The sequence below is a fragment of the Carcharhinus amblyrhynchos genome, chromosome 27, assembly GCF_965287045.1.
Source record: "Carcharhinus amblyrhynchos chromosome 27, sCarAmb.v2.hapA, whole genome shotgun sequence".
NCBI lineage: Eukaryota > Metazoa > Chordata > Chondrichthyes > Carcharhiniformes > Carcharhinidae > Carcharhinus > Carcharhinus amblyrhynchos.
In genome coordinates this window covers 34,704,991-34,730,488 of record NC_137350.1, presented here as the reverse complement: position 1 = coordinate 34,730,488, position 25,498 = coordinate 34,704,991, and the positions used below count along the sequence as shown (strand labels likewise).

The 25,498-nt window shown below is 44.6% G+C and overlaps 1 protein-coding gene across 2 annotated transcripts in view; it reads right to left on the bottom strand.

Moving 5' to 3' along the window:
- Window positions 1–25,498, bottom strand: part of LOC145358980 (plexin domain-containing protein 1-like) — a 304,814-nt gene that overhangs the window by 38,531 nt on the left and 240,785 nt on the right. For both annotated transcript variants that reach the window (XM_080213338.1, XM_080213339.1), the window contains exons 11-12: window positions 24,759–24,894; window positions 14,538–14,573 (exon numbers count right to left, since the gene is read on the bottom strand). In XM_080213338.1, the coding sequence (XP_080069464.1) occupies window positions 14,538–14,573; window positions 24,759–24,894 (172 nt within the window). The remainder of the gene's footprint in view (window positions 1–14,537; window positions 14,574–24,758; window positions 24,895–25,498) is intronic.

Here is a 25,498-nt window from a genome sequence, read left to right as displayed (position 1 = left end):
GAAAGAGGAAGTCTGGGCCTTACAGCTCCTCAAGCCAGCGCAACATTTCAATAAAATCATAGAATTGTTCCAGTGCAGAAGGAGGCCATTTATCCTATAGAGTGCGTACTGACCGCGATCCCACTCAGGCCCTATCCACCTAACCTGCACATTTTTGGACTGTGGGGGAAACCAGAGCGCTCGGAGGAAACCCATGCATGCACGGAGCGAACGTGCAAACTCCACAAAGGCAAAGATCCAAGGCAGGAATCGAACCTGGAATCTGGTGTGAGGCAGCAGTGCTAACCACTGTGTCAACGTGCCACCATGACTGACCTTCAACCCAAACTCCACTTTCCTGCCTGACCTCCATCTCCTGGATCTATCGATCTCAGTCTACGCAATGACTGAGCATTCGCAGCCCTGTGGGGAATAGAGAATTCCAGTGATTCACAACTCTCTGAGCGAAGAATTTTCACCTCATCTTTATCCTAACTGGCCAACCTTCTTACTTACAGTTTATATGTCCCATAGTTCAAGGCTCACCAATAAGGGAAAGTTCAGATTATGGGATCCCAGCGCACCAGTTGTAATGAACACAGAGTTAGTGCAAACATGAAGAGAGAAACATTCAAAGATGAAAAGATAAACTTCAGAAGGGGTGTTCTTGAAACGGTTCCATCAATATGAATTCCAGCTTTGATGTACTTTCTCCTCCTAACTGTCATATTTAGGTTTCTTTGACCTTTGATGAATATTCTCTGGATTAAAAATTTATGCATAATCTTTTTGTCACTGTGATGTCAAGCCTACAATGAAAGCTTCATAAGATCAACTTGAAAGAATTGTGGCTTGTGGCAAACAGGACTTAAAAGGGTTCTTATTATCAATTTAAAATATCATGCAAGACAGTACAGTGCCTGCATTAGAGATCAGTAAGACACAGGCTTGTGGTATTACCTCAGCCTGAAGGAAACTGTATGTGGTTAAAGTTTCAATTTTTAGCCCAAATATTATGAATACAAGCTTCCAGTTCTCTGTAAACATGCACCTCCTCTTTACAGATCTCAAGGGTTGGTACAATGGCGTAGCAGTTAGCTCTGCTGCTCCACAGTGCCAGGGACCCAGATTCGATTCCTGGTTTGAGTCACTGTCTGTGTGGAGTTTGTACACACTGTCTGTATCTGCATGGGTTTCCTCCGAGTGCTCCGGTTTCCTCCACATTCTGGGAGACATGCTGGCTAAATGCAGTGGTGATGTGGAGATGCTGGCGTTGGACTGGGGTAAACACAGTAAGAAGTCTCACAACACCAGATTAAAATCCGAAAGCTAGTGGTGTTTACTACCAAATAAACCTGTTGGACTAGATGCAGTGACCTAGACTGTGGTGGCTAGCGGAATTTCGCAGTAACTTCATTGCAGTGTGAATGTAAGCCTTACTTGTGACTAGTAAATAAACTTTAATGATTAGGTTCCACTTCTGCTATCACAGCTTCACCTACCCACTAATGAGCTCAACTATTTACAGCAAAAGAGAAAGAGAGATATTTTGGGTGGCACAGTGGTTAGCACTGCTGCCTCGTGGCATCAGGGGGCCTGGGTTAGATTCCAGTCTCGGGTCACTGTCTGTGTAGAGTCTGCACATTCTCCCCACATCTGCATGTTTCCTCCCACAGCGTGAAGGTGTGCAGGTTAGGTGGATTGGCCATGCTAAATTGCCCGTCCCAAGATGTTTAGATTAGGTCGATTAGTGGGGTAAATGTGTGGGTAGTGGGGATAGGGTGTGGGTGGGATGTTCTGTCAGAGAGTTGGTGCAGACCTACTGGGTCAAATGGCCTCCTTCTGCACTGTAAGGATTCTATGATTCCATGATATATGGGAGAGAGAAACGTAAGCTTTGTTTCAACTTGAGGAAATTGTTACAGGGAAGGAAGGTGTTCGGCCCTTCATGTGAGTACCAGCTCTCCTAATCAGCAAACCACTCAGTGCCATTCTCCTATCTTCTCCCTTAATCCTTTTTCAGATAACAGTCTAATTCCTTTTCCAATGCCTCAGTCGAAGCAGCCTCCACCACATTCTCAGGCAGTGCATTCCAAACCTTAACCACTTGGCTGCGTAAAAAAGCTTTTCCTGTATTGCTTTTGCTTCGTTGGCCAATTGCTCAGCTGTGCCCTCTCATTCTCAATGCTCTCAAAACTGGGAATAGTTGCTCCCTATCTGCCCTTTGCAGACTTCTCATGATTTTGAATAATTCTATCAGATCATCTCTCCGCTTTTCACTTCAAGGGAAACAGTCCTAACTTTCCGAATGTTTCGTCATCATTAAAGTTCCTCAGCCCTGGAGCTGTTCTTATGAATCTTTTTGCCCTCTCTCCAATGCCTTCATATCTTTCCTAAAGAGTGACTCCCAGACACAATACTCCATCTGAGGCTGAACTAGTGTCTTATACACATTCAATATTGCCTCTAATGTTGCATGCATCTATAACATAACCTCTTTGCTCTTCCACTTTATGCCCCTATTAATAAAGCCCAGGACACTGTACGCTTTACTAACCAGACTCCTAACCTGTACTGGCACCTTCAAGGAATTATGCACATGTATACCGTTTTGCTCCTGCACCTTTTCAGAATTGTACCCTTTATATCACACTGTCTCTCCATGTTCTTCCAGCAAAATTAATCATTTCACATCTCCGCACATTGAACTTCATCCGCCACTTATCCCTCCATTCCATCAGCTTGTACATGTCCTTTTAAAGTCCTACACGATTTCCCTCATAGTTCACCACGCTTTCAAGCTTTGTAAACTTTGAAATTATGCCCTCTCTAATCCAAGGTCTAGGTCATTAATTTGTATCAGGAAGACAAGGGTCCCAACACTGACACCCTTGGGAATCTCCACTACAAACCTCCAGCCCAAAAAGCATCCATTAACCTTCACTCTCCATCACTCAGCTAATTCCATATCCATGCTGCTACTGTTCCCTTTATTCCTTGATCTCTAACTTTGCTGCCAAGTGTGTAGGATAGCACTGTATCAAACGCCTTTTGGAAATTCACATACACCATATCAACAGCATTGCCCTCATCAACTCTCTGTTAACTCTTCAATAACCTCCAGCAAGTTACCTCGACACAATTTTCCCAAATGAAATCCATGCTAGCATTCCTTAATTAACGTGCTTTTGTCTACGTTATTAATTTTGTCTTGGATTATTGTTCCTGGAGATTTCCCCACTCCTGTAGCTGCTAGATTTATCTTTACTTCCTTTTCTGGATAATTTTTATTATTCATTATTAGTGTCATAAGTAGACTTACATTAACACCTTTGATGTTAATGCGGCATGGTGGCACAGTGGTTAGCACTGCTGCTTCACAGTGCCAGGGACCCAGGTTTGATTCCCAGCTTGGGTCACTGTCTGTGCAGAGTCTGCACATTCTCCCCGTGTCTGTGTGGGTTTCCTCCGGGTGCTCTGGTTTCCTCCCACGGTCTGAAAAGAGAGATTTCTTTCGGAAATGAAGAAATGGGCTCAGAAAGATGTCAGAGAGATCAACTGTCGAGGAATTCCCAACAGTGTTGAGCTCATTTCTATTTTGCATTTCCATAATTGATGTAGTTTATGGCAGAACATCCACAAGAAAATAAAATCAAATCCGCATTTTTATTCCTCACTGTAATTTGAATCAGTTTGTAGTTCAGATAATTTGGAACATTCCAGTCCATGCACGATCTTGATTTTAAATAGCACAAAGCCTCGAGTGGAAATTAATTTCAGCTAACTGAGAAACAAGCTATTCAATTGGCAATGGAAACTGAATGAGGTTAGGTGTATTGACAGAGTGTGATGACTAGGGGAATTTCACAATAACTTCATTGCAGTGTTAATGTAAGCCTACTTGTGACTAATAAATAAACTTTACTTTTTACTTTAATGAAGTTGCTGTGAAAACCCCCTGGTGGCCACACTCCGGTGCCTGTTTGGGTACACTGAGGGAGAATTTAGCATGGTCAATGCACCTAACTGGCATGCCTTTCAGACGGTGGGAGGAAACTGGAGTATCCCAAGGAAACGCAGACATGGGGAGAATGTGCAGACTCCACACAGACAGTGATCTGAGCCAGGAATCAAACCCAGATTTCTGGCGCTGTGAGGCAGCAGAGCGAATCACTGTGCCACGGTGCCACTCTGCAGAACTTGCAGTTCTCTATCCTCTGGCACCACCTCTCAGTTTAAAGAAGATTGAAAAATTATGACTGGCGCCTCCACTATTTCCACTCTCATTTCCAAAGGAACTTTGAGCTACAGTGTGAAATGGGCGATGTTAAAGTGATTGGTTGATATAAACCTCATTCAGTTTCTATTGCCAATTGAATAGTTTGTTTCTCAGTTAGCTGAAGTTTATTTCCACTCGAGGCTTTGTGCTATTTAAAATCAAGATCATGCGTGGACTGGAATGTTCTAAATTATCTGAATTACAACTGATTCAAATTACAGTGAGGAATAAAAATGCGGATTTGATTTTACTTTCTCGTGGATGTTCTGCCATTAACTACATCAATTATGGAAATGCAAAATAGAATTGAGCTCAGCACTATTGGGAATTCCTCGACAATTGATCTCTCTGACATCTTTCTGAGCCCATTTCTTATTTCTAAAAGAAATATCTCCTTTCCTTCATCAACTACTTTGTTTTATTTCATTAATTCCTTCCAAAAACAATCTTTTCTGACCTGCCTCTGTACTTCCGTCCAGTTACCTCTCTCTTTTCATCCCTCTGACTGTCCCTATCTCCATCTGTGAATGTGCTTCTCTTTTCATCTTCTTCTGTCCCTTTCTCCATTTTCCTCTCCCCATCACTCTCTGTCTCTTTTCTTGCCTCTCTGTCTATCCTGCCCTTTCAACTCTGTGTATTCCTGTTCCTTCACCCTTGAAGGTTTCTCTCTTTGTCTCTTGCTTCACACTCCTCATTTTTGATGTTGGCCTGTCTTAGTCTGTTCTAGCTCCTGCCTGTTGCTGCCTGCTTTCACGTCTATTGCTATTACTCTGGAGGTAATTATAACTTTACTTGTTTGGCGCAAACAGAATTAGAGAACATTACGACGCCCCCACTCACTTCCCCTAAGGAAATTTAGCATGTTAGCTATAACTCTTACCAACTTTTACAGATGCACCATAGAAAGCATTCTTTCTGGTTGTATTACAGCTTGGTATGGCTCCTGCTCTGCCCAAGACTGCAATGAACTACAAAAGATCATGAAAATAGCCCAATCCATCACGCAAACCAGCCTCCCATCCACTGACTCTGTCTACACTTCACGCTGCCTCAGCAAAACAGCCAGCATAATTAAGGATCCCACACGCTCCGGACATTCTCTCTTCCACCTTCTTCCTTCGGGAAAAAGATACACAAGTCTGAGATCACATACCAGCTGACTCAAGGACAGCTTCTTCCCTGCTGCTGTCAGACTTTTGAATGGACCTACCTCATATTAAGTTGATCTTTCTCTACACCCTAGCTATGACTGTAACACTACATTTTGCAGTCTCTCCTTTCCTTCTCTATGAATGGTATGTTTTGTCTGTATGGCGCGCAAGAAACAATACTTTTTATTATATGTTAATACATGTGACAATAATAAATCAAATCAAACCAAATCATCATGGAGCTGCTGTGAGCCGATGTCCCACAATCTTTATTTGCTCAGTTAAGAAGCAACAAGGGCCAACCAGAGCCATTGAGGTTCTTTTTAAGGGTAGTCCCAGTTTCTCAATGATTTTAAAATGCACCTTTGGAAAACCTGTCACCAATTAAAATTATGGCTGAAATTCCTTGCTGCCTTTTATTCCAGCACTACACAGCACAGAATATTCTTCATATCCCTCTCCAATCCCCAAATATAGTCTGGAAAGGATGTGGTCAGGCCTTTTCCCTCTTTAGGAAGAAGTATACATGCAAAGATTGCAAGAAGAATTTCTGTTCATTCTCCTATGCACTACTAACATTGTCAAAATGAGACAAAGAGAACAGACAGAGGGTCTTAGGTGTACATGTCCACAGTTCCCTAGACATGGCGACACAAGCAGATAAGGTGGCCAAGAAGATATATGACTTGCTTGCTTTCATCAGTTGGGGTATGGAGTATAAAAATTGGCAAGTCAAGTTGCAGCTGAATAAAACCACATTTGGAATATTGTGTACATTTCTGGTCGCCACACTACTCGAAGGATGTGGAGGATTTGGAGAGGGTACAGAAAATGTTTACTAGGATGTTCCCTGGTATTAGCTAAGAGGAGAGATTGGACAAATTTGGTATGTTTTCACCTGAACATTGGAGGCTGAACGGCAACCTGATAGAAGTTTAGAAAACTATGAAAGGCATGGATAGAATGGACAGTTGGAGTCTTTCTCAGGGTAGCAATGTCAATTGTTAGGGGACATAGGTTTAAGGTTAAAAAGGGGGGAAAGTTTAAAGGAGATGTAAAAGCAAGTTTTTTACACATAGGGTGGTAAGTGCCTGGTATGCGCTGCCAGAGGAGGTGGTAGAAGCAGATGCAATCACAATGATTAACAGGCATTTTGACAGATGCTTGAATAGGCACGGAATAGAGGGATGTGAACTGCGCAGAGGCAATAGGTCTTTAGTTTAGATAGACATCATGTTTCAGCGCAGGCTTTGTGGTACGAAGGGCCTGTTCCTGTACTGGAATGTTCTTTGTTCTTTGGTGGGAAGTGACTCTGGAAACACGGCACTGATTTCGAGAGGTAGGTCATTCCTGGAACATTCCAGATTGTAAGTGAGCAGGTGGGGAGCTGTGGCTGGCATCAGATTCTTACTTTGGCTTCAGGGCATGTTCTGAGGTTAACCAGAGTCAGAGTGTGGTGAACACTATAACTTCTCTGTGCAGTTTCCACTATGCCCTCCACTTTACAGCCACACTAACGAACATTTATTGAGACATTTCACATGGACAATATCATTAAATGCTTCACACAAAAGGACAAAAGAAAACAGATGATTTGAATTAAGGAAGAGGCGCTGTGGAAAGGAGAATTTGCCTTTTGTGAGTATTTTCATTGGTATTTTTTGGAATGTAGTTACCATTCTGATGTAGGAAATCCAACAGCCGTTTAGGCACAGGAAGATCCCACAAATGACACTGTGCGAGTGACCAGCTGTATTCCAAGCACTGTGAAATCAGAATCCAATTGCCATCTAATGCCGTTACCTTCATAAAGAGCCTGCTAACAGCTGTAATGAATGTCAGGTAGGAGCTGGTCAGAGGTGGAGAGCGTAGTGGGTTTTTGGGCAATGGGGGCAAAGTGGGGGATGGGATTTTGTGGTTTTCTGTTCAATATTTGAGCAGGATTATAAACAGACTCCGTCTCTTTGCCACTTTGATGCCTTCTGCTCAGGAATAACAAACAACTGTAGGTCACAACCCAGTGAGTTGTCAACACTTTCACTGCGGCTGTGGGGAGGTGGAATTTAGGCGCAGGCATTGGGGACAGTGAAGAGGGAAAGAAAACACAGTTTACATCCCTTTCTGTTAGTCTTGTACTCATTCCATTTTGAACTGTTTTTGTATTGCTGTCAGAGGAGATCATCTTTCTCTTTGAATTTCTTTGTGTGTCTGATACTTCCCATGTGTTTTGTGGTCTTTTGGCGAGATTGGATCTGTCAGTCTGATCCCCCTTAGGGAACTCTATATAATATCTTTGGGCTCATGTGCAATGACTGCGTCCATTACAAACTGCCAGACAGGCCACCGACACAAACTTATCAATAGATCTCTCCTCAGCAAGTGTTAAGAAAGCAGATTTTTGCCATCACTTGCTGTCTGATCTCTTCACAGTCAGATTAATTGTGCAAAACAATAGTGAAAAATGCGAGCTGCCTGGACTACATGTACCACACTGAACAACACACAGCAGGAACCCAAAACATTGTCATCATCAGGGCAGCCAATTTCCCCATTCTTCAGTGACCTAACTCTCTTAGCCACATTATTTGGACTGGCCCCTCAACAGAGTGCTTCAGTTCACAAACATATCTCCAGCCGTTCACGCCGATGAGATTCTCCAGTCCCACTGGCAGTGCACCCCCACGGGTTTCCCACCCGCGTGGTGTGATGTCAATGGGAATTCCCATTGATCACAGCGAAACCAGAGAATCCCACCGCTAGTAAATATCGCTGAAGGGCCGAAGGGCCTGTACTGCGCTGTAATGTTCTGCGCCTCCTGCCAGCAGGAAACAGGTGGCTGGGGGACAGGACAATCTCATCCCACATTGCTTACAAATAAAAAAATTAACTAACCCTAACAGGAAATGCTAGTGCTAGAAGCTGCAATTACAGTATTTTATCTGCATTGGCTGGAGATAGTTTATATTGCACCTAATGCGGTTTGAACTCTTCCACTGTGTCCGTGATGTAACAAGTTCCATTCTGATTTCTCATCATTGTGAGCGTCACAGAAGGCCATTAAAGCAGACAGTGTGAATAGAGGCAGCTGGGTTGAATGGGTACAGCAGAATCCCTACAGTGCAGAAGGAGGCCATTCGGCCCATCAAGCCTGTACCGACCACAATCCCACCCAGGTCCTATTCCTATACTCCCTCATATTTATCCCATCAACCCCCCTGACACTAGAGTTAATGTAGCATGGCCAATCAACCTAACCCGCACATCTTTGGACAGTGGGAGGAAACCAGAGGAAACCCACACAGATTCAGGGAGGATGTGCAAACTCCACACAGACAATGACCCAAGCCAGGAATTGGACCCGGGTCCCTGGCGCTGTGAGGCAGCAGTGCTAACCGCTGTGCCACCGTGCTGAGAGTCCTGGGAAAGATGGGACTTAAAAGAATGTATTCTTTCATGGGATGTGGGCATCACTGGCAAGGCCAGCATTTACTGTCCATCCCTAATTGTCCTTGAGAAGGTGGTGGTGAACTGCAGTCCATGCTGTACAGGTATACCCACAGAGCTATTAGGGAGGGAATTCCAGGATTTTGATCCAACAAAAGTGAAGGGACGCTGATATATTTCCACATCAGGATGCTATACGATGTGGGGGGAACTGGTGTTTCCACAAAACTGCTGCCTTTGTCCTTTCTAGGTGGTAGATGTTTTGATACAAGCTCCCAGATGTCAGTAAGGGGAACTTTCCATGGTTGTCAGGGCTGGGTTTGCCATTGTCATTTCTGCTTTCAATCTTTTCAGGCTTTCTGGCACTTTGACACAGCTGAGTGTCTCACTCAGCCACTTCAGAAGGGAGTTAAGAGTGAACCACACTGCTGTGGGTCTGGAGTCACAGGTTGGCCAGACCAGGTAAGGACGACAACTTTCCTTCCCTAAAGGACATTTGTGAACCACTTGGGCTTTTACGACCATCAACAAAGTTTTCATGGACACCATCAGACTAACTTTTAAATCCAGATTTATTAATTGATTTTAATTCAATTTAAATTTTAAATTAAATTGCTGAAATGGGATTTGAACCTGTGTCCCAGAGCATTAATTAGTCCAGGTCTCCAGAGTACTCATCCATTGACACAACAACTATATTATCACCACCTCAGTGTCCCACTATCAACATCCTGGGGGGGTTACCATTGATAAGAAATGGAACTGGGTTAGTCACATAAATATTGTGGCTACAAAGCAAGGTTAGAGGCTGGGAATTCTGCAGTGTGTAACTCACCTCCTGACTCCCCAAAGCCTGGCCATTTACAAGGCACAGCTCAGGAGTGGGATGGAATAACCTCCACTTGCCTGGATGGGTGTAACTCCAACAACGTTCAAGAAACTCGACACCATCCAGGACAAAGCAGTCCGCTTGACTGGCACTCCCATCCATCACCTTCAACATTCACTCGCTCCACCACAGTGGCAGCCATTTGTGCCATCTACAATATGCACTGCAGCGTCTCACCAAGGCTTCCTTCTACCTGCCAAACCAGTGACCGCTACCACATAGACAGGCAAAGGCAGCCGATAGCTGGGAACACCACTCCGTCTGGAGGTTCTCCTTCACGTCACATACCACCTTGACTTGGAAATATATCGCTGGCGCTGGGTCACAGTCCTGGAATTCCCTCCCTAACAGCACCGTGGATGTACCTACACCACATGGACCGCAGCGGTTCAAGGAAGGCAGTTCACCACCACCTACTGAAGGGAAATTAGGAACAGGAAATAAATGTTGGACTGGATATTCAGGAATGCTTACATCCTCTGAAGGATTCCTATGGGTGCAGGAAGGGTGTTCCCAATGGTGGGGGAGTCCAGAACCAGGAGTCACAGTCTGAGGATACAGGGTAGACCGTTTAGGACAGAGATGAGGAGACATTTCTTCACCCAGAGAGTGGTGAGCCTGTGGAATTTGTTACCGCGGGAAGTAATTGATGCCAAAACATTGAACGTATTCAAGAGGCGACTGGATATAGCACTCTGGGCGAACGAGATCAAAAGGTATGGGGAGAAAGCAGGGTTAGGTTACTGAGTTGGACGATCAGCCATGATCGTATTGAATGGCGGAGCAGGCTGGGAGGGCCGAATGGCCTCCTCCTGCTCCTATCTTCTATGCTTCTATATTTCGTTATGATTAAAGCAGCAAAACAAGGAGAAGTCATTTTGACTTTGGGAAATAGTGTGAAACGGGTGTAAAACTGGTTACCTCCTTCCTCAGGAAACTAGGGCACAGGATGTGTTCCTTTCCACTGTCACTGAGTTGGAGAACAAATTAAAATGGGTCTGGTGTGTGTGTTGGGAGGTATAGTTATCTGTATACACACACGGGGAAGGGTTTGAGAAACTTAATCTACAAGTTTATATTCTTTCCAATCCAATGTTAAAAAAAAACATTTTCTTTGGCTGATTTTGAAAAAGGATCTTTTATGGGACGTGGGCCACCGCTGGCTACGCTAATGTTTTTACTGTCCAATACTAACTGCCCTCAGTAAACTGGGAGGGCTGCCTTTATCAACAGCAGCAGACCATGTAGTGTCAGTACACACACAGTGCTGTTAGGGCGGGAGTTATCTACTTTACAAGGTGGAAGTCTACAAAGAGTCAAGTGGCAGCTATACTGGGCAAACACAATTACTGACTGCCGTAACTAAAGCTCAGGCAGCATCAAGTTCACCAGCAACAGAGGCCAGTGATTCAGCTCCTGACTCCCCAAAGCCTTTTCCCCATCGACAAGGTGAAGTCAGGACTTTGATGGAATAATCTCCACTTGCCTGGGCGAGTTCAACTCCAACAACACTCAAGAAGCTCAACACCATCCAGAACGAAACAGCCCACTTGATCCGCACCCCCATTCAACACTTTAAACATTAGTCTCCTCCAGCTTTGGCAGGATGAGGCTGCAGTGCGCACTATCTACAAGATTCATTGCAACACCTAGCCAACAACACCTCCCACAGCAGCAAACTCTGTTATTCAGGAGGATGAAGGCAACAGCCAGATGGGAACATCATCACCTTCAAGTTCCCCTCCAAGTCACGCAGCATTCTGACTGTAATAAGTCCTCGGAGGCAGAAATCCCGTCACCAAAGTCCCTTCATTTGCAAGTCTGACAACAGCATACGGAGAGCTTTCAGTTAACAGTCTACACTCGGAGTCCCAGAGGAACTGACACTGCTGGCTAAATACAAAGCAACAGGCTCCCTAGTTGGTCCAGACACTCCCTGCTTCTATCTTATCTATTCCCTTTATAAACAGATAAGATTCTGGAGGGAATAGATAAGATAGAAGCAGGGATGTTGTTTCCACTGGCCGGTGAAACTAGAACTGGGGGGGTGGGGGCATGGCCTCAAAATAAGGGCAAACAGATTTAGGACTGAGTTGAAGAGGAGCTTCTTCACACAAAGGGTTGTGAATCTGTGGAATTCTCTGCCCAATGAAGCAGTTGAGGTTACCTCATTGAATGTTTTTAAAGCAAAGATAGACAGATTTTTGAACTGTAAAGGAATTAAGGGTTATGGTGAGCGAGCGGGTAAGTGGAGCTGAGTCCACGAAAAGATCAGCCATGATCTTATTGAATGGCAGAGCAGGCTCGAGGGGCCAAATGGCCTATTCCTGCTCCTAGTTCTTTATGGTCTTACGTCCATATCCTAACAGGCCCACCTCAATTACCTGGTTAAAGCTGTTACACCAAATCATAACTATATTGCTGTCCCTACATTGTCATTGGGCAAAGCTTCCGGAATCCCCTACCTAACAGCACTATGGATGTACCTACAACACCCAGGCAGAGGCAGGCGGCTCACCACCATCTTGTCAAGGGCAGTTAGGGCAATAAATGCTGATCTTTCCAGCAATGCCCACACCCTCTAAGAAATAAATTAAAACATAATTCACGTTTGGAAAAAGAATTAATAAAATAATGAGAAGATGATATATTGGGGTAGCACAGCAGCAAGCACTGCTGCCACACAATGCCAGAGACCCGGGTTTGATTCCCGGGCTTGGGTCACTGTCTGTGTGGAGTCTGCACATTCTCTCAGTGTCTGTGTGAGTTTCCTCTGGGTACTCCAGCTTCCTCCCATAATTTGAAAGATGTGCTGGTTAGATGCATTGACTCGAACAGGCACCGGAATGTGGCGACAAGGGGAATTTCACATTAACTTCATTGCAGTGTTAATGTAAGCCTTACTTGTGATTAATAAATACACTTTAAAACTTGTACTCCCAGTCTATGCTGTCCGTGACAGGAAGAAGTGTTGAGAGCAGGAGTGCAAAAGTCTGTGTTTTCTACGCAACAGTTTGCCTTTTTACTGGCTGGTGACCCTGTTAATATAAGCACAGTATGATATAGCGCAGGGAGAGGCCATTCAACCCATCATAACTGTGCTGTCTCTAAAGAGCTAGCTTCAATCCCGCCCACTGTTTTCTTATCACCTTGCTGATTTCTCCTTTGCAAATATAGATCCAATTCCCTTTTGAAAGTTGCTGTGGAATCTGCTTCTACCGCCCCCTTCAGGCAGCGCATTCCAGATAACAATAACATAAGAAATAGGAGCAGGAGTAGGCCATCTAGCCCTTCGAGCCTGCCCCGCCATTCAATAAGATCATGGCTGATCTGTTGTGGCTCAGTTCCACTTTCCCGCCCTCTCCCCATAACCCTTAATCCCCTCTCTTATCAAGAACCCATCAACCCGCTTCTTAAAAATATTTAGCGAGGCAGCCTCCACCACTTCAACGGGCAGAGAATTCCAGAGATTCACCACCCTTTGAGTGAAGAAGTTCCTCCTCAACTCCGTTCTAAACCGCCTCCCCTTTATCTTGAGGCTGTGCCCCCTAGTCCTACTGTCTTTTTTGAGCGGGAAGAGTCTCTCCACCTCTATCCTATCCATCCCATTCATCATCTTATACGTCTCAATGAGATCTCCCCTCATTCTTCTAAACTCTAACGAGTACAAGCCTAGTTTATTCAGCCTCTCCTCATAGCTCAATCCCCTCAACTCCGGTATCAGCCTAGTAAACCTCCTCTGCACTCCCTCCAGGGCCAAAATATCCTTGCGCAGGTGCGGCGCCCAAAACTGCACACAGTACTCCAGCTGCGGCCTCACCAATGCCCTATACAGCTGCAGCAAGACCTCCCTACTTTTATATTCAATCCCCCTCGCTATGAAGGCCAGCATCCCATTCGCCTTCCTGACCACCTGCTGCACCTGCAAGCTGGGTTTTTGCGACTCATGCACAAGGACCCCGAGGTCCCTCTGCACCGTCGCCTGCTGCAGTTTTTCGCCACGTAAGTAATAGTCCTTCCTACCATTCTTCCTACCAAAGTGGACCACCTCACACTTGCCAACATTAAATTCCATTTGCCATTTCCTGGCCCATTCGCCCAGCCTATCTAGATCCTTCTGCAGACTCTCCACACCCTCCGCACAATTTGCCTTTCCCCCAATCTTGGTGTCATCAGCAAATTTCGACACCCTGCACTCGGTTCCCTCCTCCAGATCATCTATATAAATGGTAAATAGCTGAGGCCCCAGCACCGACCCCTGGGGCACCCCACTAGTCACCAACCGCCAATCCGAATAGCACCCATTGACCCCCACTCTCTGCCTCCTATTTGACAACCAATCCTCTATCCACGCTAACACCCTACCCCCAACTCCATGTCCCCTGACCTTCTGCAATAACCTCTTGTGAGGTACCTTGTCAAACGCCTTCTGAAAATCCAGAAAGACCACATCCACCGGCTCTCCTCTATCCACTGCCCTAGACACATCCTCATAGAACTCCAGTAAATTTGTCAGACACGACTTCCCTTTAATGAAACCGTGTTGCGTCCGCCCTATCAAACAATTCCCTTCAAGATGCCTCGCAATTTCCTCCTTAATGACGGATTCTAACATTTTACCTACCACAGACGTTAAACTAACCGGCCTATAATTCCCCGCCTTTTGTAACAACTCACCAATTTCACCTCATCTCCCCTCTGCCTCTTTCACCACTTAATATCTGCTCCCTTTGGTTACTAACTCACCCCTTAGTTGAAACATTTTCTTAAACTCAAAGTGACAAGGAGCACTTACCCTCATCCTTCAGACGGAAAATCAGCTTTGTGTCATCTAGAGGAAAAAGAAAAGTGAAATTAGCGAGGCTGCATTATTGACGAAAGATAATAAAAGTAAAGTTTATTTATTAGTCACAAGTAAAGCTCATATTAACATTGCAATGAAGTAACTGTGAAATTCCCCTAGTCATCACAGTCCGGCAGCAGCTCAGGTCAATGCACCTAACCAGTGCTTCTTTCAGGCTGTGGGAGAATACCAGAGGAAACCCATGCAGACATGGGGAGAATGTACAAACTCCACACAGGCAGTCACCCAAGCTGGGAATCAAACCCAGGTCCCTGGCACTGTGAGGCAGCAGTGCTAACCACTGTGCCACTCTGCCACCCCATCAGCTCACATCCACGAGATACTGGCTGTTGTTCCCCCTTTCAAAAATAACTTAATAAATATTCATGTTAATAAATCTGGCTGCCATTTAGAATCACTTTGCTCTGAATCCAATTTCTTTTCTTTGTTTTCCTTTCCCTCCCTGTCCAATTCTCTGAATTCCCATTGTTCCTGCGATGGTTTCCATGTTTTTCCTGGATAAAGAACCTTCCTTTCAGTCCAAGTTAAAATGACCCTGTTTGATGGCTGTGGATTCATTGATTACAAGCACTGCATCAACGATAAGACTGCTGTCTGCGCTGCTTTCAAAATGTAACCTGTTTGCCTGATTGGTACAGAGAATCATGGATAATGTTCCTTTGGATATAGACATGTCTGTCCAAACAATGGGCCCACCAAAGAGTCAAACCCTGCAAACACCTTGGGTCTCCTTATCCAAGGAATGTTGCAGGGGGAGATTCTCCCAAAAAAATTCTAAATGTCAAATTTGCATAAAAACTGAAGTGAATCACGTTGGTTTCTTCGGTGGGACTTCCAAAATAAATCTCCCACACTCTTGTGTACTAGCGTAAATCAATCAATAAATCCCGGGGCAGGGCCTATTCTCACTGAAGCCAGCAGCATAGCACTGAGGGAGCCACTGCGCGTGCGCTGATCTGATCCGTTAGTGCTGAGATTGGCACATGCACAGTGGCCCCTGTCTACCGGCTTCCCCATCGCTGGCCAGCTTGATCGCTGGTCGCCCTACAACCCCTGCAGCACCAGCCATGTGACCCCCACATCTCACAATGGCCCGATCGCTGGCCCTGACAAACATGCCCGGGTTACCCTCATCATCCCCTCTCACCCTCCCCCGTGCATACCCCCAACCCAGCACACCTCGGTGCTCTCCCCCTGCAGCCCTGATCCCGATATCGCCCAACCCCTCCCGGCCCCCTCACCCCACTGGTAGAATCACAAAATCATGGAATCACAGAATACCACAGTGCATTAGAGGCCATTTGGCCCATTGAGTCTGCACCAATGCATGAAATGCCCTGACCTGACCGCCTTATCCCACTCGCCAGCCTTGAATATTATGGTGTGCCAATTACTCATCCAGGTAGTTTTTAAAGGATGTAAAGCATTCCGCCTCCACCACCCTCCCAGACAGTCCCAATCCCACCCCTCCCTGCAGTCCAGACCCTCCTGGCAGCCGAAGCACACCGCACCCTCCCTCCCTCCCCCAGCATCCAAGACCAGCTCTGATTGCTGGCCTCCCTCTTTCATTGCCATATTGTCACATAATCTTGAATCATTAGCCTCAGAAAGCCCACCTGACTCTCCGTTTCCCATTTTACAGAGTTCATTGGTTTGCGCACATGTGCATTGTGATCTCTCCCCCGTGGCTGACCCCCCTACAGTTTGTGCAGCCTCCTATTACTCCCACAGTCTATATAAACACCCACCCTCACCTCCACCATCTGTGCAGCCTCCTACCCTCACTCCCAGTTTGTGTAGCCTTCTACCCTCACTGACAGTCACTCACTCGCTGCCCTGGGTCCAATGCTCCCCATAACAAAATGCACCTTATCCCTATCCCTGAGAATTGAGCACTTTGGTGTGTGGAAGTAGTTGATTGACCGAAAAGACAGCTCTAACGCTGATGGTTGACAATATTTGGGTAGGTCCTGTCTTGGTGCAATGTGTAAGATGGGGGTTGGGGGGGAGGGGGCGGGGTGATAAGTTTCCTCTCTCTCAAAAATACAATTTTCCAAACATTTTGTGGGCATTTCCAGAACTTGCTTTGAGAATCCCGTGTAGGTCCCCCTGAGGCTGGGACAACTGGGCAGAGTTTGTGAAAATTCCTCCCATTTCTAACCATATTTTGCATCTTGGGTCCATCTCGGCAAAGAAGACTCACATCATGAAGATGTTGGGCCTTTCTGCTTCTCAAATTCTTGCATACACTGGACTGGCTCGAGAAAGGATGATGGTAAGTTGAGTTATTCTGCATAGCATTCGTTTGGATGAGATTCTAACTCAGTTCGAAGCAAGAGCAAAGACTCACTCACCATTGTGTGCACTGACGCGGCAAAATGCTTTTGCAACTTTTGTGAGACTGACATTTTTCAGAAAAATTGCTCCACATCCTCAAGGGTAGCACAGTGGCACAGTGGTTGACACTGCTGCCTCACAGCACCAGGGATCAGGGTTCGATTCCCAGCTTGGGTCACTATCTGTGTGGTGAATGCATATTCTCCTCCTGTGTTGGTTTCCTCCAGGTGCTCCAGTTTCCTCCCACAGTCCAAAAGATGTGCTGGTCAGGTGGATTGGCCATGCTAAATTCTCCCTCATTGTACCCGAACAGGTTCCGGAATGTGGTGACTAGGGGATTTTCGCAGGAAGTTCATGAAAACCTACTTGTGACGCTAATAAATAAACTTCAAACAGAACTGAGGGGTGGCTAGGGGAATTATTAACTTCCAGTCATCATTAACCTATTCCAACAATCTAAGAATAAGCGATAGCTCAATTGCTTCCAAATCGCCAGGTTCAAGTGTTACTCCTGGGCTTGAGTATAAAAATGAAAACTAACGCTCGAATGTGGCACTGAGGGAGTGCCGCACTGCCGGAGATTCCTTCCTTCTGATAATGGACTAAACTGGGACTCCATCTGCCTGCTTGGTTGAATGTAAAAGATTCCATGGCATTATACAGAACAAGAGCAGGGCAGTTATCCCCAGGAGGAAGTCCTCATCAACATTTATCTTTAATCAGCATTGCAAAAATAGATTATCTGGTTATTTATCCCATTACTGTTTGTGGGAGCTTGCTGTGCACATTTTATACTTCCTACAGCAGAGGCCACTCTTCAAATATACTTCATCAGCTGTATAGTCATGATGCAGAGATGCCGGCGCTGGACTGGTATGGGTACAATGAGGAGTCTCACAACAACAGGTTAAAGTCCAACAGGTTTATTTGGTATCATGAGCTTTCAGAGCACTGCTCCTTCATCTGATGAAGCAGCAATGCTCCAACAGCTCGTGTTACCAAATAAGCCTGTTGGATTTTGACATGGTGCTGTGAGATTATCAGCTGTAAAGTGCTTTTGAGATGTCCGGTACTTGTGAAAAGTGCTATATTAATGCAATCTTTCTTTTCAATCTCACCATCGAACACAGGCCTCTAGTAAATGATATTTCTAAATGTGAAGTCAAGAGAGCAATGATCTTCCTTCAGAGATGATCACCTGAAATATTGGCTGGAATTCTGTTGCCACCATACCAGTGGGATTCTCGTGTCCCGTTGCAGTGATCGGAGCTTTGGCTGAGCATCAAATTCTCTGTCAGCGGGGACAGGTCGTGAACGGCTGGAGAATTCCGGCCATTAATTTTGCTCTCTCCACAGATACAGCCAGATCTGCTGAGGATCTCCATCAGCTCCTGTTCCATTTCAGGTTTGCAGCATCCACAGTGTTTAGGCTGCAGGATTGGTTTCAGAGTGTGAGTTCGCTAACATAAATTAAAAAGCACACATGCTTTCAATTCTCTCTTTGCTGAAATAGTCTCAGGTTGTGGGAGGATATTTTCTTGAGAGTTTCACAATAGGTGAAGACACATCCAACATTCTGCACTTCAACTCAAACTGGCCTCAGTTAGACGTGAATGTCACATCACAGCTCCTGGCTATAAATACTGGAAAGGCGACTTATACAGTGAAGATATTTGAACAAAATGAAATGGTGCTTCCTGTTGTCAACATTTAATAGGTGTGAATTGAAGCAAATCTTGCAAAGTTTAAGCTCTGATATACTGCAGTGATTTATGAGGTTAATGTGGAAATTCAGAAGTGTTTAATGATCTATGAGCTTGGGTCATTAAAACAGTTCTGATTGAGGATTAATGTTTGGAATAGCCGAAGGGTGGTGTGTGAGGAGTGTTGCATTACTGACAGAGTCAATTACTTTAACAAGCCTGCATTTTTCTCTCTAATCATTTGCTAATTATTTCCATTATATTTGCATACATTTCATCAAATACCCGAATCCATTTCCCACACACTCCATTACTGCATATCAGCTACAGTTGATGGATTCATAGAATCATGAAGTCTTACCACACTGAAGGAGGCCATTCTGTCCATCATGTCTGTGCCAGCTCTTTGAATGAGTGGTGCAATGGTTGGCACTGCTGTCTCACAGCGCCTGGGACCCGGGTTCGATTCCTGGCTTGGGTCACTGTCTGAGTTTGCAAGTTCTCCCCGTATCTGTGTGGGTTTCCGCCAGGTGCTCTGGTTTCCTCCCACACTCCAAAGATGTACAGGTTAGGTGGATTGGCCATGCTAAATTGCCCCTTAGTATCAGAGGGACTAGGTATGGTAAATGCATGGCGTTATGGGGATGGGGCCTGGGCAGGATTTGTGGTCGGTGCAGACTCAATGGCCTTCTTTTGTATTGTAGGGATCTATGATTCTATCCATCCATTCCTTTCCCATTCCCCCATAGCTGTGCATTTTTTTCCTTTCCTTTTCAAGAATTTGTTCAACTCTCTTCTGAGAATTACTATTGAATCTGCTCCCTACAGGCCATCCGGCACAAAGCAGCCCACTTGACTGGCACCCTATCTACCAGTGTCAACATTCACTCCCTCTGCCAACACGCAGTGGCAGCAGTGTGTGCCACCTACAAGAAGCACTGAGCAATTCACCAAGGTTCCTTTGACAGAACCTTCCAAACCCATGGCCTCTACCACCCCAAAGACAAGGGCAGCGGATGGATGGGAACACCACCATCTTCCAGTTTCTGCCAAGCCATGCACCATTCTGACTTGGAATTATATCGCTGCCTTTCTCTGTCGCTGGTTAAAATTGGAGAATCCTCTTCCTAACTGCACTGTGGGTGTAACAACATCACACACCCACAGCGATTCTACACAGGCTCACTATCATCTTCTCAAAGGGCAACTAGGGATGGGCAATAAATGCTGGTTTAGCCAGTGATGGCCAGTTAAAATAATCCATGATTATGTGCCTAAAAGAAGTTCTGCATCTGCTGGTGTTGATCTTAAATCTCTGCCTTTTGGTAACTGTAATGACTTCAAAGAGGCCCATGAGTTTGGCCTTTTGGAGTATAAGCTCCCTGTTTGAGGTAATGATTGCCTACGCAATCAAGGAGTCTCATCTGTGTATATAATGAGGAGTGTCAAGTCTATTGACACTCGGATTCGGACATTCTCTCTTCCACCTTCTTCCGTCGGAAAAAAGATACAAAAGTCTGAGGTCATGTACCAACCAACAGCTTCTTCCCTAAGATTGTCAGACTTTTAAATGGATCTATCCCGCATTAAGTTGATCTTTCTATACACCCTAGCTATGACTGTAACACTACATTCTGCACTCTCTCCTTTCCTTCCCTATGAACGGTATGTGTTGTCTGTATAGTGCGCAAGAAACAATACTTTTCTCTTTATGTTAATACATGTGACAATGGTATATCAAATCAAATCAAAATTACACCTGAAGCATTCTTAGGAGTGGAGATAAGTTTTAAAGTTTAAAAAAAAGTTTATTTATTTGTCACAAGTAAGGCTTACGTTAACACTGCAATGAAGTTACTGTGAAATTCCCCTAGTCATCACAGTCTAGCGCCTGTTTGGGTCAATGCAGTTAACCAGCATGTCTTGCAGGATGTGGGAGGAAATCAGAGTGTCCATAGAAAACCCATGCAGATATGGGGAGAATGTGTAAACTCCACACAGACAGTGACCCAAGCCAGGAATTGAATCCAGTTTGTAAATAAAGGGAATCTGGTGAAGGGACACCGGCTTCTGCAGAGTTATTCCACCAACCAATATTCCTGGACAATGGAAAAGTTTCAGCTACTCAAAGAAAATTCCTCGTTTCTTTTTATCTACACAGCTTGGGGAAAAATATTCCAAATGCTTTCTATCAAATAGTTGGTCTAAGCAATCAATTTATTGGTAAGTTTTAAAATATATTCTTTCACAGGGTATGGGCATCGCTGGCTGGGTCAGCAATTATTGCTCATCCCTGATAGGCCTTGAGGAGGTGACACAAAACATTCAACCATGTTGATTTTGCTCCTAAGCCTGGGGGATAATGCTGCTTTCACAATGACAATGAAAAAGAATTCATATTTCTTCTTTGAGTTAAGATAAGGCCAAACAGCTGGACTGGGCCAGCTTGGAGAAATTATTCAAACTGTAATACTCTTGGGAGTGTAACTGGGGACTTCTGGTGGTCCTAACTTTCCTCTCTGTGTTGTAATTGCATAAGGCTCTGTGCCAGGAACACCAATGCTGACAATTTATCCCGTAATTTGATAATATACAATAAAGGGTGGCACGGTGGCACAGTGGTTAACACTGCTGCCTCACAGTGCCAGTGACCCAAGTTCAATTCCAGCTTTGGGCTACTGCCCGTGTGGAGTTTACACGTTCTCCCTGTGTCTGCGTGGGTTTTCTCCGGGTGGTCCAATTTCCTCCCACAGTCTAAAGTTGTGCAGGTTGGGTGGATTGGCCACGCTAAATTGCCCCTTAGTGTCCCAAGATGAGTAGGTTAGATGGATTAGCCATTGTGAATGTATGGGGTTGGGGGAATGGGGTTGGGGGAATAGGGTGGGGGGAGAGGGCCTAGGTGCAATACTCTGTCAGACAGTCAGTGCAGACTGGATGGGTTGAATGACCTTCTTTTGTACTGTAGGGATTCTATGATTCTATGATAAGTGTCAATAATGTCCCTGTTGGCGGTGCAGAGACATGCAAAATACATCTTTAATGATATGCTTTATGCACAGTACAATAACAGAATATCAGAATTAAAGATGTTAATAAAGGACAAGACACATAAGAATAGGTTCTCTGATTCATCAGGCAGAATGCCTCTGTAAACCATATACAGGCTGGCTCCATCATACTCAGTTACTCTCCTGAGGGATAATTAGTGTAAATATTTCTCAAAGGTAATCAAGCAAAATCCAGGAATATTTATCTATCTTCACATCTTTGTTGTAATTATGCTTCCGCGATACAATTAACAGCATGGCTTCAATTAATTATTCTGAGAGAGGGCAAACTTGTATTTTTTAAACGGGTGCTTATACTTTCACTTTCCACCCTTGTCGAACCTTGAACCACGGGGATGAATTTCAGCACTACCAAACTTGCAATGGTTCTTTTAAATTCCTTTTATTCTACAATAAAATCCAAACAAAGAACCAAAGAAAATCAAAGCAATTAGAATAATTACACCACCCCAGTTTTTGTACCAAAGTGAGAGATAACAAAGCCCTATAATTGAATGACTCAGAAAGTTGATTCGATAAAATAATCCACTAGAGAGTTGGCACCAGTGGAAAGTTCGCTCCCAACCTCAGTTCATACTTGATGCAAATGGTTCATGATGGGAGATAACAGGGAGGTGGTAGTGTTGTGGTAATGCCACTTGGATTGTAATCCAAAGACCCAGGCTAATGCTCTGAGGGAAATGGTTTTAAATCCCACCTTGGCAGCTGGGGGAATTTGAATTCAACATCTGGAATATGAAGTTTGTCTCTGTAATGCTGACCATGAAACTATCATTGTTATGGAAACAATTACTAAGTTTCAGTCATGACCTTTTGGGAAGGGAATCTGCCACCCTTACCTTGTCTAGTCTGCATGTGACTTCAGATCCACAGAAATATGGTTGACTCTTATCTGCCCTTGGCAATGGTCTAGCAAGCCACCCAGTTCAAGGATCGTTATGGATGGACAACAAATACTGTCTTGCCAGTAACACTCATCTCCCAACACAGAACAAAGAGGCAGTGGGAATTGGGGTATGGGTGGGGGAAGCAAGATCGGTTAGCTCAGTTAGCCAAAGCGTGATGCAGAAAGATATCAATGATGTGGGTTCAGTCCTCATACTGGCTGTGACACTTCATGGAGGCCTTACCTTGCCTCGTACTTGTGGCATGAACCCTCAAACTAAGAATTTTGTTTGGCCTTATGAGGGGAGGCTGGGTAGGGTGGGTTTGTACCCACTGAAGGGTAAGAGGTGACTTGATTGAAACATATAAAATCATGGGGGGACCTGGCAGGGTGAATGTGGAAAGGATGTTTCCTCTTGTGGGGGAATCTAGTACGAGAAGCCACTGTTTTAAAAATTAAACGGTCACCCAGTTAGCATAGAGATGAGGATTTTTCTGCCTTCTCTCAGAGTATCATGAGTCTTTGGAACTCTCTTTCTCAACAGGCAGTGGAAGCAGAGTCTTTGAATGTTTGGAGGTAGAGCTTAATAGAATCTCGATAAGCAGTGGGGTGAAAGGTTATCAGGCTTGGTGGGAATGTGGAGTTGAGATTAGAATTAGGTCAGCCATGATCTTACTGAATGGAGGAGCAGCTCAAAGGGCTGATTAGCCTACTTCTGCTGCCAATGTGTATATTCATATGTAATGAAAAAGTAGTTTCATCATTAGGCAAGATGGTTCCAGGCTGTTTTATGGATCTTTGGCCCCAGAGAAAATGTCCACCTTCAGGCTAAGGGGTAAAGATGGGTCAACGTTACAGGCTAATGCTCCAGAGACGTGAGTTACTGGTAGAATTAAAGTTCAATTAATTAATAAAAAGTGATGAGTAATTTTGGAATTGAAAGCCTGTCTCAGTAATGATGACCATCAACAATGTTTGCAAAAGCCCACCTAGTTCACTAATGCCCTTTGGGGAAGGGAATCTGCCATCCTTATCTGGCCTGGACAATCTGTGATTTCACACACCCATGGCTTTGAGACATAGACTCTCTACAGTGCAGGAGGAGGCCACTCGGCCCATTGAGTCTGCAGTGATTCTCTGAAAGAGCATCTTACCCAGGCCTTCCCCACAGCCCTATGCCAGTAACACCATGGCATTGACCATGGCTAGCAAGCATACCCTAGGGAGCAACTTAATTCAACAGTGATCTGAGATAGGCAACAAATTCTGACCCTGACAGTGACACTCACACAGCAATAAAGAATTTTACAAAAGCATGGGTCTGGATCGAAGAAAAACTCCTGCAACTAACAAAGCCCTGAGTCAGCAGTATCCATCAATCACCTTGGTTATATATCATGGCAGGTATACAGCAATTATATTTGTACTAATCCTTAAGGCAGTGTCAAAGTCAAACCCAATTACCACAAGGTATATCAACCTAGTTACACAGTATGTGGCTATTGCTTTCTCCTCACTTTGTCCAATTTCTAATATTAGGGAACACGCACTCAAAGTGAGAGGTGGAAGTTCAAAGGAGATGTGAGGAGCAAGTATTTTACACAGAGAATTGTAATTGTCTGGAACGTGTTGCCACGGGGGCTGGTGGAGGCAAATACAATAGGGGCCTTTAAGGGCTTTTCGATAAGCCCATGAATATGCAAGGGTAGAGAGATATGGACAAAGGGCAGGCAGAAGAGACTGGTTTAATTTGGTGACATATTCAGCACAACATCGTGGGGTGAAGGGACTGTTCCTGCGTTGAACTGTTCGATGTTTTACAGAAAACTCAATAGTTAATTTTGGTCCTTCCCGACTAGCTGGGATTGGATTTGAGTCACAGATACAAAAACACACAGATGTTTTGTGAGATTCATGAGTTTTCAATATTTGAACTGCCCTCCATTTTCACTCCTGCTCAGCACTACTATTCCTTCCTGACTGTGTACATTATACTGTATTATACTGAGCGCTTCCCTTTTAATAAATCTCTTGCAACAGATGAAGTTCACAAGGCCCATGTATAAGGGTATGTAATTTTATTTGAATCCACCCGTTCTGAGTTGTGTCTAATCCCTGGTATGAACGAGTCAGAGAAATACGTGATTGATCTGTTTACCTTCTGTCGTGAGGCTACTTGAGAGCTGTATCGATGTGGTGGTGGTGATGTCACTTTCCAATGAATTTAGAAGGGTTGATGGTGAGGAAACATCTGGGAAATGTTCTGGAAGATCCTCGCAGAGCTCGCCGCTGTGCTGGAACATTCCAAAGAAAATTTCAATCATTAAAAGCATTGAATGGAATTAATGTCCAATAGTTATTGATGGACTACTTTCTCTTAAGAGGCTGCTGTCGTGTTTTTGTAATGATATAAAGGCACCAATCACTCATCAGGGATTGTACAAACACATTGTGGGTTCATTTATTTAAACTATGCACATGAGAGCAGATATACAAGGATACAAAGCTTGAAGGCCTCAGCAACAGAGCTGTGTGTGCTGCACTCTGCCCACAGGTCAAAGTGAAACTGAGACTGGATCACATGACACACCTCCCTTCTGTTGACAGCATGCTGCTCCCTTAAGGTAGAGATGCTGGTGTTAGACTGGGGTGGGCACAGTAAGACGTTTCACAACACCAGGTTAAAGTCCAACAAGTTTATGTGGAATCATGAGCTTTCAGAGTGCTGCTCCTTCATCAGGTTCCTTCACTCACCTGAAAGGTTGTGATTCCAAATAAACCTGTTGGACTTTAACCGGGTGTTGCGAGACTCCTTACTGTGCTATCTTTTATGTCATAACACAACATCCCCTTTTTTTTTAAAGTACCTTCCCTCCTTCCAAAGAAGTATAGCTATTT